Here is a 15,328-nt window from a genome sequence, read left to right as displayed (position 1 = left end):
AAAAAAAGTGTTTACTGGCCAGATGCCCTTCCTGTTGCCAATGCAGAGTTCGCCACAGATCAGTGGTAGGTTCCTACCGGTTCGGACCAGTACAGCCAAACCAGTAGTAGTTTGGCGGCCAGGGTTGCTGGAACCAGCAGTGACCAGGGCCTCCCACGCTCCCGAACTGGTTCTCCGGGTGGCGTCATAGGCGCTGCCATCTTGTTTTTCACTTCTGTGCATGCGTGGAACAATTTTTATTGCACTGTGCGTACACGCCTAGCGTGCATCAAGCACGTGCACATACATGCCTAGTGCGCATCAAGCATGTGCGCATACACACCTAGCATGCATCAAGCACGTGCGCATACATGCCTAGTGTGCATCAAGCACATGCGCATACACACCTAGCGTGCATCAAGCACGTGCGCCCAGCGTGCCCAGAAGTGAACTGGCAGCAGTGCCTGCTGGAACCCGCTCCCTTCTGCAGATCTATTCTCATCGTGCCCAGAGAGAGAAATATCTGCCTCTACCTAGAATCGAACTCACAGCCTCCTGATTGTGAGGCGAGATCTCCACCTCTAGGCCATCACACCACCCTGAATACACCCTGTAATGCTCACCCTTAAAAAGCCAGGCTAACATTGCTTGTCACGTCCCTCAAATCTCCAGGAATCCTGCTGCCAATCCAGCAACAAACCCTGAAGTTACAAAGCTATGATTTCCTGCTGTTTGTTCAAAAAATAAATAAAAGCAATGGGGGAGGAGGTTGTATGAATAGGTTTAACCACACTTGAAAAGTGTGAAGTAAAAAAAAAACACCCTCAATCACCAAAGGCATGAAAACCCTGGGCCCACCAGTGGAAGAGCTGGCGGCTTAGAAAAATTGCAATATTTGTGTTGTTTTCCTCCCTTTCTATTTGAGTCTTTTTTTCCCCCCAGCACAGGAGAGTTGTCTATAAAGAGTTGACTATAAAAGGTGCAACCTTGAAGCAGGTGTGGGAGGAGATACGCCTTTTGGAAGCTGTGCAGGCACCAGCAGAGAAAAAACTGAATAAAAGAAGGCATTTTCCCTTCAAAGGGAGTAGATGATCTAGAGGAAAAGAAGGATGGAGGCACAGCATCACAACCTGGAAAGATGCAACTCCTTTATCCCTCCCAAAATCAGAAGAAATCCGAGAGAGAGAGAGAGAGAGAGGGGGGGGGAGGGAGGGAGGGAGGGAGGGGGAGAGGGAGAGGGAGAGGGAGAGAGAGAGAGAGAGAGGGAGAAATTAACGCAGAAGGCAGAACAGGATTTCTAAGAAGAAAACACAGCTAGTGCAAAAAAGAAAATAAAAGCGTACAATGGTTATACTCAGAGATGGGTTTCCTACTAGTTCGGACCGGTACTAACTTGGCGGTCTGGGTTGCTGGAACCTGCAGTGACCCAGGCCTGCCACACACCCAGAACTGGTTCTCCTACGGCGGCGCCATCTTGATTTTCAGCTCTCTGCATGCGCAGAACAACTTTTAAAAGTTTTAAATTTTTTAAACATTTTGCGCATGCACAAACCTTTTTTATGTGTAAATGCACATGCATGAGCAAAAAATGTTGCACGCCGAACCAGCAGTAATGCCGGCTGCACCCCACCCCAGGTTATACTGCAGTATAGAGGAAATAGTGTAATGGTGATTGATTGTATTATAATAGAGTACAATAACTGTTGTAGTAATAGTAATTAGCGCAGTAATGTTGAAATAATAGCCGTAGAATATAGGATAGAGACCAATGGAAAGTACTCGCATATATTTTTCACTTTTACCGGTATATCTTTTTTTTGGTACAAAATAAAAATTCTCCCCAACCTTTATATGCAGATATTTTTTTAAAAAAAAAACATGTATTTCAGAGTCTGGCATTTTTCTGGCTCTTTTGAATCTTGGTCAGTCTATCGGTTTCAAAAAAGAACCTGCCCCTTGCTGTGGCACAGCTATTTTCCCATCATGACAAAGCAACTTGAGCAGGGGTGGGCTTCAAAAACTTTAGCAAGGGTTTCTCTGCCAGGTTGCTTGATAGGCATTGCCATGGAGGACATGGCCTAGTTGGCCTCCTGCACCACGGTAGGGGAGGAGGCCTTTTTGCCCTCTCTGGTCTCTGGAAGCTTTCCTCAAGCCTCCGGGAGGACGAAAACGGCCTCCCCAGGCACCAGAGGCCCTCTGGAGGCCAGAAATGGTCCTCTTTCCAGCCTTCACAAACTCCTGGTAGGCCCGTTTTTCGCCCTTCCCGAGTCTCCGTGCGTGCCCTGCACTTACCTGCATCCAAAACGGGCCACGTGGGAACTCCTAGGAGGGAAGGGGCAGGGTGGGTGGGGCCAGCCAAAAGTGGGATTTGGAGGTTTTCTGAAGTTTTAGCTGAACTTGAGACTGGGCTAAAGCTGAAGGAGAAGCCCTTTTAGTCAATTTATTTTTATTTGATTCATTCATTTCTATCATGCCTTTATTGTTTTTATAAATAACCTGAGGCTATGGGGTCCAAGCTGCTCTCTGAGTTGGTGGGTTTTTTTGCAGATGTTTCATTACCAATTTGACAATGAAACGTCTGCAGGAAAACAATCCAACTCAGAGAGCATCAAGGTTCAACGCAGAGCTACAAATATTCCCTTCTGTCGATAACTCAAAGCAGTGAACACACACAATACTCCTTCCTTCTCTTACTTTCCTCATCACATCAATCTTAAGGGGTGAGCTGGGCTGGGCGAGAAAGCATCTGGGCCAAAATTCCCCAACCAGCTTTCATGCTTAAGGCAGGACTAAAACTCGCAGTCTCCTAGTGACTGGCTCAAAGTCACCCAGCCAGCTTTCATGCCTAGAGAGAGTCTAGAACTCACAGTCATCTGTTTCTAGCCTGGCACCTTACGCACTAAACCAAAAAGGGCCAACTCTCGGTGCTACCTCTTGGTGCTCACGGTGGAGAGGTGAGGTGGCACTGGTGCCATTTTCCAACATGGTGCTGAGATTTGTTCCCTAGAAAAGCTTGGTTGATTCCCTGAAACTGAAGTATAAAGATAAAGGTTTCCCTCGTGCATGCATGCTCGTCGGGGGCGGTGCTCATCTCCGTTTCAAAGCCAAAGAACCAGCGCTGTCCGAAGACGTCTCCGTGGTCATGTGGCCGGCATGACTAAACGCCGAAGGCACACAGAACGCTGTTACCTTCCCACCAAAGGTGGTCCCTACTTCTCTACTTGCATTTGTTACAGTTGTGGGTTGCAGGCAGTACGCCCCAGTACGGGCATACCGGAGCTTGCCTGGAGCACCGGGACCATTCTGAAACGGTGCTCCGGAGGGCTCACCCGCCTGCCCAAGCTCCTTACCTGTCCTTTAAGCCTTTGGCACTTCCGTGCATGCGCATGACGTGTACAGCACCTGCGTGACGCTCCACCGAGCAGCTGGAGCGTCGTAGAGGTTTGTGGAAGAGTCGCAGACAAGTATGATGCATGCGCGCGCCGCACTCATCCATGTGGGTGATGCCAGGGCCCTTCCAACCATACCGGTTGGAACAGAATCCTGAACCCACCACTGATTTGTTACATGCTTTCAAACTGCTAAGTTGGCAGAAGCTGGGACAAGTAACGGGAGCTCACTCCATTATGCGGCGCTAGGGGTTCGAACCACCAAATTACCGACCTTCTGATTGACAAGCTCAGCGTCTTAGCCACTGAGCCACCGCATCCTGAAACGGAAGTATATAAGTTACTAAAGCAATAGTATATCATCATAAGCTCTTGCAGGGCCTTTTATGGCTGTTCAATTGAACATCCCACATAAGAAGTTAGACTTCTTTGGCTAATTCGTGATACTAATACTTTTTTCACATTCCTCATTGCAAAATTTAATCTTTACAAAGTATATCCCATGGTCAATGCATTTAAATTGATTGTTTCTTAGTAGTTGAGTAAGCCTTGCTCTCCTACCTATACAACTGTGCATGTATTCATTCCATCTGCATACAGTATTGCTCAACAGATGTAATCTCATCAAATTTTAATCTAGTAAAATATGTTAATCTTTTTTTGTAGTGACATAGGATTGAAAAATGAAAATTCAGCAATGCTGCTGCTTTTTCTCCTGCATTAAAAATAAGCAGATCTTGATATTTCCTAAGTTGCAAGTGAGGCTATATATACATTAGTGATGGTTGGTGGATGGCTTTCCTGGTTTTGCACCCATTGTGACTGCCACAGATTCTCTGTTCTTCATTTCCTACAGCAAACAAGAAAAGTGTTAAATGACAGAGAACATAATTAAACATCTGTTTAAAAGCCCGAGAGACTCTTGGCCCAATCCAGGCTCCAGATGCTACTACAGTGGCATTTAATGGCATATTTTGCCACTCATTCTTCATATAGAGCTGAAGGAAACACTGAAACGTTTACAAATAACACAGTTGAAGCTATCTATCTATCATCTATCTATCTATCTATCTATCTATCTATCTATCTATCTATCTATCATCTATCTATCTATCTATCTATCTATCATCTATCTATCTATCTATCTATCTATCATCTATCTATCTATCATCTATCTATCTATCTATCTATCTATCTATCTATCTATCTATCTATCTATCTATCTATCTATCCTCCATCTATCTATTTCTTTCTATCTACCTACCTACCTACCTATCATACTATCTATCTATCATGCTATTGTATCTCACAAATTAAAGGCACAAGGCATGTAAAGGAAAGGAAATGTAGTTAAATCTTGCTTAGGCCAACATTCACCATAGCAGTCCATACTTTTTACCTGTGCAAATCACCCTTCTTCCCATCATTCCAATACCTCCTTTCCTATTGCCTGTAGTTCTTTAAATGTCTGACCTCTTTCTTTTTGAAGATACAGTATTATCAGCTGCATCCAACCAACAGCTGACTTGGTTTTCTCCTCCTCTTGATCTGTAAATTCTTCTTTCATATCTTTGGGTTTTTTTAAAAAACCAAAACAAAAAATGATCCGCATTTCTTCTTTTCAACGTACTTCTTTCACACTGGTCTCTCGCTTTTTGCACACAATTCACATCCATTCAACACCCATTGATTTTTTAAAATATATATATATAACCTATCTTTTCTTGTTTCTCCACAGAAATTCACAAACTATATTCCACCGTCATAGCATTTCACATGTATTTTTGTTTTTCTTACACCTACTCAACTCTCGCTTGCACACACAGCTTGCTTTTCTTTTTTAAACAAACATTCATTCCTCACAAGACAGCAGAGCATATGACCCACTTGTTTTTTCTACTAACGTTTGCACATTCTTCTTTCGATCCACTTAGTAAACATCCCATGCAAGGAACACAACCCCTTTTCCTTTCTCTTTAGGTGTAATTTGCAACCATTCGCTCCCTTTTCTCTGTCAAACATGACGACCTTGGACTTTGATACATTAATTTTCAAATCCACTCTTCTCACTGTATCAACAATCTAACATTCACTATAAATCATTCCGGTGCTCAGCTAACAGCACCGGATCATCTGAATATGAATGAACAGCTAAGTTCATGTCTCCAATCCTTTCACCTCTTCAGTCACCACCAGAATTCCTTTTGCATTTATTCATAGATGCATTAAGCACTCGGGAGGTGGGGGAGTTGTCTCACTCCCAGCTCGATGCTGAGCCATTCACTAAGGACACCATTGATTTTCATCTATGCTTAACTTCGATCATATACTGTACCACATACTGTAATTTAGATCTTATATCGTATCACATTCAATCCACAGGTCAAGCAAGCAATCCAACAGCTGACAACCCTCCGTCCTCAGTGACATCACTGTAGGGCAGGGGTGTCCAAACTTGGGAACTTTAAGACTTGTGGACTTCAACTCCCAGAATTCCCCAGCCAGCATGGCTGGCTGGGGAATTCTGGGAGTTGAAGTCCACAAGTCTTAAAGTTCCCAAGTTTGGACACCCCTGCTGTAGGGCAATAGCACTTAGACTTAACATAGGGTTAATATATTTAATGTATTGGTTGATCTTGGCTTGTTCAGAAAGCTAAGCATGGTTCAGTCTTGTTAGGATTGAGATGAAATTCCACCAGAAGTTGCCGGAGCTTCGGTAGAGACTAGAATAGCAATAGCACTTAGACTTATATACCACTTTACAGTGCTTTACATCACTCTCTAAGTGGTTTACAGAGTCAGCCTATTGCCCCCAACAATCTGGGTCCTCATTTTACCCACCTTGGAAGGATGGAAGGCTGAGTCAACCTTGAGCCTGGTGAGATTTGATCTGCCAAGTCCCGCCCTGGAAACAGCAAAGGACTGGCCCATGGTGCCTCTGCCAGCAAAAATGGAGCATGGGGGGCCCTTCTGAACTCCATTTTTGCTGGTAGAGTGCTTGGGCCACCACAAGCACCCTCGACACGAGTGACATCAAGCTGGCCATGCCCACCCTGGCCCCCCAAAGTCAAACACAACCCTGATGCGGCCCTCAATGAAATTGAGTTTGACACCCCTGGGCTATAGTGTGGGTTCCTTGGTTCATTGTTGATATTATGAAATCACAATTGTCCCATATGCAGCATTTTTTATCATCTTTGTCTCATTCACTCATTCTCTTAGTTTGTCACTGTAAACAATCAAGCCACAATTAGCTTCTAATGGAAGAGTCAAAGTATCAAGCCACAATTAGCTTTAATTGCTAACCTTATCTGCATACATGCCACAACTACTTCCCCATGACATATATCCTCCTAGAGTTGTAACCTTTGTTACATCAATGAAAGGCCTTTGATTCACAAATAATATATTTCCATTAATTGCAACATTCTCAGGATACTAATAATGGGCATGCTTACAACTCTCCCTATTCAAAATGTGATACAGAGTCCAAACTGTTTAGAATAACAGTCATTGCAACTGCCATTCATACTTCTCACATATTAAGTACCTTGAATGACAAGGTACAATGACAATGACAATCTCTTTTTGGACCCAAGGAAACCCAAATTCTTATGTATCCCCATCTGTACTACTTAACAGTTTTAAAATAATTCTTTGTTGATATTCAAATCTGTGCTCTTCTTCAGTCTCTTTACTCTACGTAAGAACCTGGTTGCCCACTCTCAGGTGTTCTTCATTCTTAACAGCAAAAGACCATTGCATCTTGCTAATTTCAGATCTCCGTGGCGTTTCTTTCATGAGCTTCTGTTTCCCTGCAAACGATGAAACAGAAGCTCACGAAAGAAAAATACAAATAAATAAATACAATAGCAGAGGTGGAAACCTTGGAGGTTTTCTAGGCTAACCCCCTGCCTAGGCAGGAAACCTTATACCATTTCAGACAAATGGCTATCCAACATCTTCTTAAAGACTTCCAGTGTTGGGGCATTCACAACTTCTGGAGACAATTGTTGGCTTCTCTCCAGTTGGTGTGTTTTTAGATGAGTTTTTCCACCATAAAAGACAAAATTGGTATACTGTGGCACATTTTGCATAAGCCCAGGTGAAACTCAGTTTTCTCCAAGCATGCCTATGTTATTCCTTCCAAGCTGGGATCTCTAATGAAGAGATGATCTTGCAGACGGACATCCTGTTGCTTGCATCCCACACACTCAAAGATTTATGTACCATATTGGCCCATGCAAATTACTTAGGGCATCCAAATATTCACCATTGTACAATACTAGTCACAAGTGAAAACTCAGCCAGGCTTCAAATTTGACACTTTTTTTTTTTAATCACCACTTGACATATGATGATCATCTTCGTTATTTCTATCCTGTCTTTCTTTCATGGTCTTCAAGTTGGAACCCAGGATTTCTGGATGTTCTCTCATTCAACAATTAGCCAGCTACAGACTTCCTTAGTTTTAGCAAGAATGTGCCTTCAGATCACAGATTTACTGTTTTCAGCATTAATAAATGGCTACAAACTCCTTTTGACCCCGCCATTAAAGAACGCTCTGGTAAATCCTACATTTGAAATGGGGAAAACCAGGGATGGGATTCAGCTGGTTTGGATCAATTCGGGCAAACCAGATGCTAATTTTACATCTGGTTTGCTGACCGGTAGTTGCAAGGACTGCCTGTCCCCACCCACTCCTCCCCTCCCCGGAGTCTCTGGGTGGAGTCTCTGGGAGGGCAAAAAATGGGCCTCCCAGAAGTCCGGAAACCTGCCCGTTTCTGACCTCCAGAGCATGTGGGAGGCAGTTTTAGCCCTCCTGGAGACTCGAGGAAAACCTCTGGAGCCTGGGGAAGGTGAAAAACAGGCTTCCCGGAACTTCCGGAAGTCTGGAAATGGGGCCATTTCCGGCCTCCAGAGGGTCTCTGGAGCCCAGTGAAGGCCATTTTCACCCTCCCGGAGGCTCAAGAAAACCCTCCAAAGCCTGGGGAGAGTGAAAATCCCCCCCCGCAACATGGTGCAGGAGGCCGAGTAGGCCACACCCACCCAGCAATTGAGCAGAGAACCGATTGCTAAAATGTTTGAATCCCACCCCTGGGAGAAACCCATGTAATCAGAAGAAACCAGGGAAACTCAAGGGAAATAGAATTTTGTTAGTAATTATTTATTATTCCTCCCCCCCCCATCCCCCACTGTCTTTACCTCTGTGATCATGACCAGACCCACAAAGTACGAGAGGATGGAGACGAGAAGAATTAATATTTCTCTGCGGTTTTTCTTCCGGAAGATTCCAGGGTACATGTCAACTACAGCGGTGACCAAGCTTTCCACACAGACAAACTAGGGGAAAAGAGAATTTGAAACATCCTTCAGTTCTTTTCACCACAGATATTTCGCTATTTTAATCCTTGGCATATCCTTCTATTCATTGAAAGATGACAAAATATCCATCTGAATCCCATCATTACCACGCACCATGCTGAAGGACACTGACTGGAGACAAACAATAATCATTTCCTTTTTTTTTTTTCACCGAGAAGTTGAAGGTAGTCTTTAAGTGGGATCATTGCTCATAATATGTACTCTCAACTCATTTTTGCCTCTGGTGAATTCAAGCTTCTGCCAACTTCTGTAACGTTTCAAAAAGCTGGAAATCGTGTCTGATTACCAGCAATTATAAAGTATTAAGCACAGTATATATGCAACGAGCTGCCATCCCTGTGCTGTTATTAGTTCATGGCTCTATATTTTTACTCACTTTCGTCAATATGAGTCAAAATGTTTGAAAGAGATCACACTACTCCACGTATGATTTTTTTAAAAATGAAATCGCTACCAACTGCTTATTTCTGGAATGTCCACTGAGGACAGTTGCTGAACAATCCCAATTCAGAAATTACTTTAATTCTACCCATCTTTATTTTTTAAAAAATCTCAAATCAGTTTCAAAATTAATCAGTTCAGTATCACCGGGAGCATGTCTACATTCTTTTAGAACTTTTTTTTTAAAGCAAAAGAAATATTAATTTTACTGTAGGGAAAATTGTATACAATTAACATGGCCAATCACCATGCACGCCTGCCACTAGGTGTAGTTTTTATTTGTCGGCTCAATCTTTGGATTTTGTGAGAACTGGTTTGAAATGTACTTGCTTTAAAAACAATCTTTACTAAATCCCACATGTTCTGTTTTCAGTCTGAGTGACCCAACTTTGCCATAATCTCCTTACACAATCCTGGAACATCCATCTTTGCGCCAATACTTCCAATTGAATAGTCCCATTTGAACTGGCAAGTGAGCAAAATATCTTCAAAAATAATGAAATAATATCAGACCTAAGACAGGCATACTGAATTATTCCCCTGCCTCCTTCATTTCAGATAGATAGATAGATAGATAGGTAGGTAGGTAGGTAGGTAGGCAGACAGACAGACAGACAGATAGAGATAGAGATAGAGAGATAGAGAGATAGAGAGACAGAGAGAGAGAGAGAGAGAGAAAGACAGAGAGAGAGAGAGAGAGAGAGATAGTGATAGAGAGAGAGATAGAGAGAGAGATAGAGATAGAGAGATAGAGAGATAGTGATAGAGAGAGAGAGAGAGAGAGATGAGAGAGAGAGAGAGAGAGAGAGAGATAGTGAGAGAGAGAGAGAGAGAGAGAGAGAGAGAGAGAGAGAGAGAGAGAGAGAGAGAGAGATACAGATACAGATACAGATAGTGATAGAGAGATAGAGAGATAGAGATAGAGATAGAGAGAGAGAGAGAGAGAGAGAGAGAGATACAGATAGAGAGATAGAGATAGAGATAGAGATAGAGATAGAGATAGAGATAGAGATAGAGATAGAGAGATATGGCCATGCTCACCCAGCAACCCGGCAGAGAACAGGTTGCTAAATTTTTTGAATCCCACCCTTGCTGAAATAGTACAGAATCTCTTGAGCAGGGGGCTGGACTAGAAGACCTCCAAGGTCCCTTCCAGCTCTATTCTGATTCTTACATGTCTCTTCAACATCTGTTACCCACAAGCCAGTCAACATGTGACTTTCGTGCTCAGGGTTGATGATGGGAATGATAAGCTGAACTCCCTGGGGGGTGACAGATCAAGAAGGACAGGTTAAGTACAAGACTGAGCTTGCCCACTCGTAGCATCTTTACCTGACTGTCCAGTCCCAGGAGAACCACCATCACAAAGAAGAAACAAGCCCATAATGGGGAGAAAGGCAGCATGACAACGGCTCGTGGATAAGCAATGAAAGCCAGACCAGGTCCTATGGGAAGAAAATTGCTAAGATGTTGAAGCCATATAACCAGCACGAAGCGTCATGATCATTAGCTCCCCAACCAACTACAGGTAGTCCTTGACTTACAACAGTCCACTTAGTGACCATTCGGAGTTACAACAGCACTGAGAACAGTGACTTATGACCATTTTCCACATTTATGACAATGGAAGCATCCCCATGGACAGGTGATTTACATTTGGCTGCCTGACAACTGTTTCATATTTATGACCATCCTGGGGTCATGTGATCACTTTCTGTGACCTTCTGACAAACAACATCAATGGGGGAGCCAGATTCACTTAACGGCCATGTTACTAATTTCACAACTGCATGGATTTGTTAGATTGGCACAAACACAAGCGGAGACCGTGAGGCAATTAAGTTTGTCTTTATTGAACACACAACAGCTAAACAGCAATACAGGAGAGAAGCACGGCTGGGCTAGTCTGACAGCTATTTATGTGAAGCTGTCAGACAAGCCAGCCAATCCGAACACCGGATTTCCCCCGCTCTCAGCCAGGTCGCGTCTTATCCAATCAGACGTGACCTGGCTGTTGCTAGTGCAGATGCCGGCTGTCAGGGGGAAATCCCTGACGTCATCTGCCAGGATACAACACCCCTTCCCCCCCAGTGAGTGCGCATGTGCAGACATCGCACAGACGTACTCACGTAGATAGGCTGGGCGGCGCCGGACCCGCCCAGAGCGCCTCAGTATAGCAGAAGACGCCAGAGGAGAAGGAGGAGCCCGTGGTAGCTCCTCCCGTGAGGGAGTGGAGCTCCGGGCGCCATCTTGAGGGCCTACCTTAGGAGGTGGACTACATGGAACAGGTAGGCAGGGCCGAGGGGGCGCGGCCGTAGGCGGGCTTGAGAGGGGAACAACAGGGTAGGCCTGGCCTGACGTAGGGAAGGCCACGGGGAAACCAGGAGGAGTTTGCCAAATGGGCGGAACATCCCCAACAGTGGACGGCCGGGAGGCGGCGTCCATAGCAGGAGTGGTCCAGGGCAGCTGGACTGGTCGACTGGTTCTGGTGGAAGGACACCAGGAAGCGATGCGGCAATGGGCGCCAGCGGAGTCACGACGACAGTCGACCCTGCAGGGTTGGCGTTGGCGTTGGACAGTTGGCGGCGCCTCAATTGATCCAGGTGGCGCCGCCATTCGGTCCCATCATGCAGCTGGACCCTGTAAGAACAGGGGCCGGTTATGGAGGTGACGGTGGCAGGCACCCACCTGACAGCCCCTGAGAACGCCTGCGCCCATATACCAGATCACCCACCGCGAAATCTCGGGAAGGGGCCTCCAGGTTGCCAGGCTGTTCCTTGGAATAGAGCGGGTGCAGCCTATCCAAGGTGGTCCGCAGGCGCCGGCCCATCAGCAGCTCGGCTGGAGACCTTCCGGACAGGGGGCAAGGAGTGGCATGCTGTACCAAAAGGTAAGCAGCCACCCTTGATTGCCAGTCCGCCCCCTCCATCCTGCCCAACGCCTCCTTGGCCGAGCGAACCGCCCGTTCCGCCCGGCCATTACTAGCAGGATGGTATGGGGCGACCGGGGCATGGCGGATGCCCTGAGAGGCCAGGAACAGCTGGAAAGTGGTGGACGTGAATTGAGGCCCGTTGTCAGAGACGATGACGTCCGGCAGGCCGTGGGTGGCGAACAGCCTAGTCAGCTCTCTGACCGTGGCCTCGGCTGTGGTGGACCTCATGAGGATGAGTTCCACCCAGCGCGAATAGGCGTCCACCACTATCATGAAGACCTGGCCTCTGAACGGGCCCGCAAAGTCCACGTGCAGGCGGGACCAAGGGCCACGGGGCAGCTCCCATTCCCACGGTGCGGCAGCCGGGGCGCTGGTCGGGAAAGTTGGCAGGAGGAGCAGCCGGCCACCCAAGCTGCTATCTCGTCGTCCATGCGGGGCCACCACACATAGCTGCGCGCCAGGCCTTTCATGCGCACTATGCCTGGGTGGCCCTCATGAAGGCGAGATAGCACCTGGTGACGCAGGCTGGGTGGAATGACCACCCTGTCACCCCACAGGAGGCACCCACTGTGGAGTGACAGCTCCAGCTGCCTGGCCCTGAAGGGGCGAAGGTGCTCTGGCACCGGCCCTTCCGGCCAGCCCCTCTGGACCCAAAGCATGACCTGGGACAGGTCAGGGTCAGCCCTAGATTTTGCAGCCACATCCCCGGATGAGAGTGGCAAAGCCAAATCTGCTATGGCCAAAACCGACAGGCAGGGCACTGTCGGAGGGTCAGAAACGGGAAGAGGGCAGCGGCTTAAGGCATCGGCGTGCCCTATGTGCTTGCCCGGACGGTAGAGCAGAGTGTAGCTGTAAGCAGCTAGGAACTCTGTCCACCTAGTCATGCGAGGGGAAAGGATGGGAGGGGTTGGCTTGTTACCCGCCAAAAGCCCAAGGAGTGGCTTATGGTCGGTGAACAAAGTAAAATGCCGCCCATAGAGGTAATCGTGGAACCTCTTAATCCCTGACACTGCAGCCAGAGCCTCCTTGTCAATCTGGCTGTAATTGCGTTCCGCAGAAGTCAGTGTCCGGGAATAAAAGGCAATGGGGGCCTCCGAGCCATTGGGCAGCACATGACTCAGGACCGCCCCCAAACCCACGGGGGAGGCGTCACAGGCAAGAGTCAAAGGCAGCTTGTCCATATATTGAACGAGGACTGCCTCTGACGTCAGCATGTCTTTGACAGCCGCGAACGCATGCGCTTTGCGGCTGCCCCAGCGCCAGGCTGCCGATCGGTCGAGCAACCGATGCAGCGGCTCGGCTAGTGACGCCTTATGTGGTAAAAATGGCGCGTAGAAATTTAGCAAGCCAAGGAACGCCTGCAGCTCCGTTTTGGAGGCAGGCGTGGGGGCGTTCCTGATGGCTGCTACTTTAGAAGGGGTGGGGTGAATCCCCTGGGCATCAATGGTGAAGCCCAGGAAATCCACCCGCGGCACAGCAAACGAACATTTGCTGCGCTTCAATTTTAAGCCCGCGCCCCTGAAACATTCGAGGACCTTCTCAAGTATTTCGATGAGGCTCGATTGGCTGCTAGCAGCTATCAGAACGTCATCGAAATATGGAACCACGCCAGGGAGCCCATGGAGCAAACGCTCCATGAGGCTCTGGAAGATCCCCGGGGCAACAGAAACGCCGAATTGCAAGCGGCGGCAACGGAAGGCTCCACGGTGGGTGACGATGTTCTGTGCAGCCGCCGCCTCGTCATCCACCGGGAGCTGCTGGTAGGCCTGCGCCATATCCAGTTTCGCAAAGATGCAGCCTTGTCCTAAAGAGTGGAGCAAGTGCTGCACTACCGGAACTGGATAGGGGTTCGCCTGGAGGGCAAGGTTAATGGTGGATTTAAAGTCCGCGCAGAGGCGAATAGAACCATCCGCCTTGACCGGGATGACCAAAGGGGTCTCCCACTTGGAGTAATCCACAGGCTCCAAGACTCCCTGCGCGATGAGCTTGTCTAGCTCCGCATCAACCTTGGCCCTCAAGGCGAAAGGCACCCTACGGGCCTTCAGCCTAATGGGGGCAACCTGGGGATCCAGATTGAGGGAGATGGGTGTTCCCTTATATGCCCCCAGCTGCCCATCAAAGAGATCAGCGAACTTTGTTAGGACGTCGGCCACGTCAGGAGGCGTGGCCACTACTTGACGTACCCCGTGCACTGACAACCCAAGTGCCGGGAACCAGTCCAGGCCCAGGAGGGCTGGCAAAGGTTTTTCAACCACCAAGAGGGGGAGGCACCCCGCAAAGTCCCCATACTCCACCCGCACCAGGTGACAACCCAGGGTAGGAATCAAAGTCCCCTGGTAGTCCCGAAGGGTTGCGTCTGGGGAGGAGAGCTGAGTCTTGGGAATGCCTGGGCAGAGGCGAGAGAACTCTGCCCACGAGAGGAGTGACTGGGATGACCCCGAGTCCACTTCCATGGTGCAGGGGGAGCCTTCAATTAGGAGCGACGCCTTGATGCGCTCCGCACCTGCACCAGTGTGGAAGGCCGACTCTGCAGGGCTGGCGTGCTGGTCGGTGTCCACGGCGTAGCAGCCTCTGCGCGATGACTGCTGCTGTCGTCCGGGTCGGGCTGCAGGTCTCGGGGCAGCGGCTGTTGCAGACCTGAGCCAGATGCCCCTTTTTAAGGCAGCGGTGGCACATGGCAGCCTTAAAGGGGCAACCTGAGCGGTCGTGGTTGCCTCCGCAGCCCAGGCAGGCAGTAGTAGCTTCTTGGGCTTGCTGAGGGGCGCGTCTTCGGGCCGACTGGCCGATGCAGGCTACTGCTCCCTCTTCTGGATAGCCGGCCGGTAGAGGGACCAGCTCGTCCACTAAGCAAGTGTGGCCGGACGGAGGCGGAAGGTGGAACATCTCCGCCATCGACTCGTCCGAAAGTTCAGCCGCCCTCGCTTGTTCAATGGCCCCGGTGAGGGTGATGTCCGCCTGGGACAGAAGCCGCCAGTGAAGGCGCAAGTCCTTCACTCCGCACACGAATTGTTCCGTGAGGTTGTGGTCCAGATCTGCAAATTCACACCTCATGGCCGCTGTGCGGAGTGACTGGAGGAATTGGCTCACTGATTCCTCCGGCTTCTGAACACAGCGCCTGAAGGCATAGTGCCTCGCGACCCAGGACGGCGTCGGGGCGTAGTGGTGTTGTAGGCGCCCGGTCAGAGTGACCCAGTCCAGTGAG

At 48.3% G+C, this 15,328-nt stretch overlaps 1 protein-coding gene across 1 annotated transcript in view; it reads right to left on the bottom strand.

The window, feature by feature from the left end:
* Positions 1–15,328, bottom strand: part of LOC309394248 (sodium- and chloride-dependent GABA transporter 2-like) — a gene marked incomplete at its 5' end in the record, with an annotated part of 216,712 nt that overhangs the window by 146,088 nt on the left and 55,296 nt on the right. Inside the window, 2 exons of the mRNA XM_081957156.1 lie at positions 8,574–8,711; positions 10,527–10,639. Of these exons, the coding sequence (XP_081813282.1) occupies positions 8,574–8,711; positions 10,527–10,639 (251 nt within the window). The remainder of the gene's footprint in view (positions 1–8,573; positions 8,712–10,526; positions 10,640–15,328) is intronic.

Source organism: Natrix helvetica, assembly GCF_964273705.1.
Source record: "Natrix helvetica genome assembly, chromosome: 6".
NCBI classification, from domain to species: Eukaryota; Metazoa; Chordata; class Lepidosauria; order Squamata; family Natricidae; genus Natrix; species Natrix helvetica.
Note: the sequence above shows the minus strand (reverse complement) of the source record. Positions and strands in the feature narration are given on the sequence as shown.